Raw genomic sequence first — 2,500 nt, forward strand, 5'->3', positions numbered from 1 at the left:
TTCGAGGAGATTTGGTGAGGTTCCATGAGATTCGAGGAAGGTCCAAGGAGGTTTCGAGAGGTTCCAAGAGGTTCGAGGAGATTTGGTGAGGTTCCATGAGATTCGAGGAAGGTCCAAGGAGGTTTCGAGAGGTTCAAAAGAGGTTCGAGGAGATTTGGTGGTTCCATGAGATTCGAGAGGTCCAAGGAGGTTTCGAGAGGTTCCAAAAGAGGTTCGAGAGATTTGGTGGTTCCATGAGATTCGAGGAAGGTCCAAGGAGGTTCCGAGAGGTTCAAGAGTTCGAGGAGATTTGGTGAGGTTCCATGAGATTCGAGGAAGGTCCAAGGAGGTTTCGAGAGGTTCCAAGAGGTTCGAGGAGATTTGGTGAGGTTCCATGAGATTCGAGGAAGGTCCAAGGAGGTTTCGAGAGGTTCCAAGAGGTTCGAGGAGATTTGGTGAGGTTCCATGAGATTCGAGGAAGGTCCAAGGAGGTTTCGAGAGGTTCCAAGAGGTTCGAGGAGATTTGGTGAGGTTCCATGAGATTCGAGGAAGGTGCAAGGAGGTTTCGAGGGGTTCCAGAGGTTCGAGGAGATTTGGTGAGGTTCCATGAGATTCGAGGAGAGGTCCAAGGGAGGTTCGAGAGGTTCCAAGGTTCGAGGAGATTTGGTGAGGTTCCATGAGATTCGAGGAAGGTCCAAGGAGGTTTCGAGAGGTTCCAAGAGGTTCGAGGAGATTTGGTGAGGTTCCATGAGGTTCGAGGAAGCTCCAAGGAGGTTTGATGAGGTTCCATGAGATTCGAGGAAGGTCTAAGGAGGTTTCGTGAGGTTCCAAGAGGTTCGAGGAGATTTGGTGAGGTTCCATGATGTTCTTGGAAGGTCCAAGGAGGTTTGATGAGGTTCCATGAGGTCACATGAGGTTCGATTAGGTTCCATGAAATTCGGTTAGGTTCTGTGGGGTTTGGCGAGGTTCGGATAGGTTCTACGAGGTTTGGAAGGATTCGGAGGGGTTCCATGATGTCCCATGAGCTTCGGTAAGGTTCGATGAGATTCGGTGAGCTTCCATAAGGTTATACGAGGTTCGGTAAGATTCGACGAGGGAAATATATTCTTTCTCCCTCTATCTTTCTCATTTACTGGTTCTAATTCGCACTCCTTCCCTTCTCTCCCCTCCTCTCTCTCTCTCTCTCTCTCTCTCTCTCTCTCTCTCTCTCTCTCTCTCTCTCTCTCTCTCTCTCTCTCTCTCTCTCTCTCTCTCTCTCTCTCTCTCAAGCAGGAGAGGCAAGCAGGTTGTGCAGAGCAGGGAACGATGACGGGTTCATGCCGGGTTGAATAAGCAGGAAGAAGCAGGGAAAAGCGGGTTAAGAAGGAGGGTAAGCAGGCAAGGTCAGAGGAAGGCGGTCTGCTTCCTCCCCTTAGGTCATAGGAAGGGAAGGAGGGAATGAAGGATGTTGAAAGAAAAAAGAAATGGAAATGATTAAGAAAGTGGAAGGATAAAGAAAGAAGGAAGAGGGAAAGGATAGAATATAAGATGGGAAAAAGGAAAGACAGGGAGAAATGAAGGTGATAAAGGAAGGTAAGAATAAAAGAAGAGTATGAAGTGAAACAAATAAGGTAAAAAGTATAAGGGAGAATATAAAGAGAAGTTAAAAAGGAAGAAGAGGTGAAGAAGAAAATTAGGATGAAGTAAAAATAAGAAAGTGGTAATGAGGATGACGATGACATTGATAATGATAATGACAATATTAATAATGATAATGATAACGATAATGATCGTTAATGTTAGTCGTAGTGGTAGAAATAGTGGTGATATTAGTAATAATAAATAGTGTTAATAGTAGCAATAGTAGTAGAAGTAGTAGTAGTTGTTGTTGTAACAGTAGTAGTGATTGTAACAGAAGAGGTAGTAGTAGTATAAGATTTGTTAATAGTAATGATTGTCGTAGTATTAGTAGGAGTAGCGGTAGTAGCAATGGTAGTATAGGTGGTCTTGGTAGTAGTAGGAGCAAAGAGGAAGGGAAGGAAATATTCTCCCTATTTATCTCTTCATCTCTCCTTTGCCGTTACTTTCTCCTTCCTTCCCTCTCACTCTTTCTCTCTTCATCTCTCCTTCCCCCTCACTCTTTCTCTCTTCATCTCTCCTTTCTCTTACTCTATCCTTCTTTCCCTCTCACTTTCTCTCTTCATCTCCCCTTTCTCTTACTTTCTCCCTCCTTCCCCCTCACTCTTTCTCTCTTCATCTCCCCTTTCTCTTACTCTCCCCCCCATCCGTCATAACCCCCCCCCCCTTCACCCCCAACCCCTCACGCCCACCCCAACATGCGCGGGTCATCAGCCCTTTGCACGCCCGCCCAGCCTATCATTAGGGCGGGGTTGGGTAGCGTGGGGGGCGTGTCCAACCCGAAGGAGGAAGCTGCAGAGATCCTAGCTGCGGGGGAGAGGGGGAGAGGGGGAGAGGGGGGGGAGAGGGGCGTGAGCAAGATCCTATCTGCGAGAAAGCCGGTGTTTCTCGATTCGTTTAGGAT

General features: G+C 47.0%; 2 protein-coding genes across 3 annotated transcripts in view; one reads left to right on the forward strand and one right to left on the reverse strand.

Moving 5' to 3' along the window:
• LOC138867097 (uncharacterized) overlaps positions 1 to 840 on the reverse strand; it is a 1,161-nt gene extending 321 nt beyond the window's left edge. The window contains exon 1 of the mRNA XM_070141544.1: positions 1 to 840. This exon is cut by the window's left edge and continues 321 nt beyond it. Within this exon, the coding sequence (XP_069997645.1) occupies positions 1 to 840 (840 nt within the window).
• LOC113803245 (rho GTPase-activating protein 18) overlaps positions 1 to 2,500 on the forward strand; it is a 256,236-nt gene that overhangs the window by 62,911 nt on the left and 190,825 nt on the right. The window lies entirely within an intron of this gene.

This window comes from Penaeus vannamei, chromosome 28 (assembly GCF_042767895.1).
Source record: "Penaeus vannamei isolate JL-2024 chromosome 28, ASM4276789v1, whole genome shotgun sequence".
NCBI classification, from domain to species: Eukaryota; Metazoa; Arthropoda; class Malacostraca; order Decapoda; family Penaeidae; genus Penaeus; species Penaeus vannamei.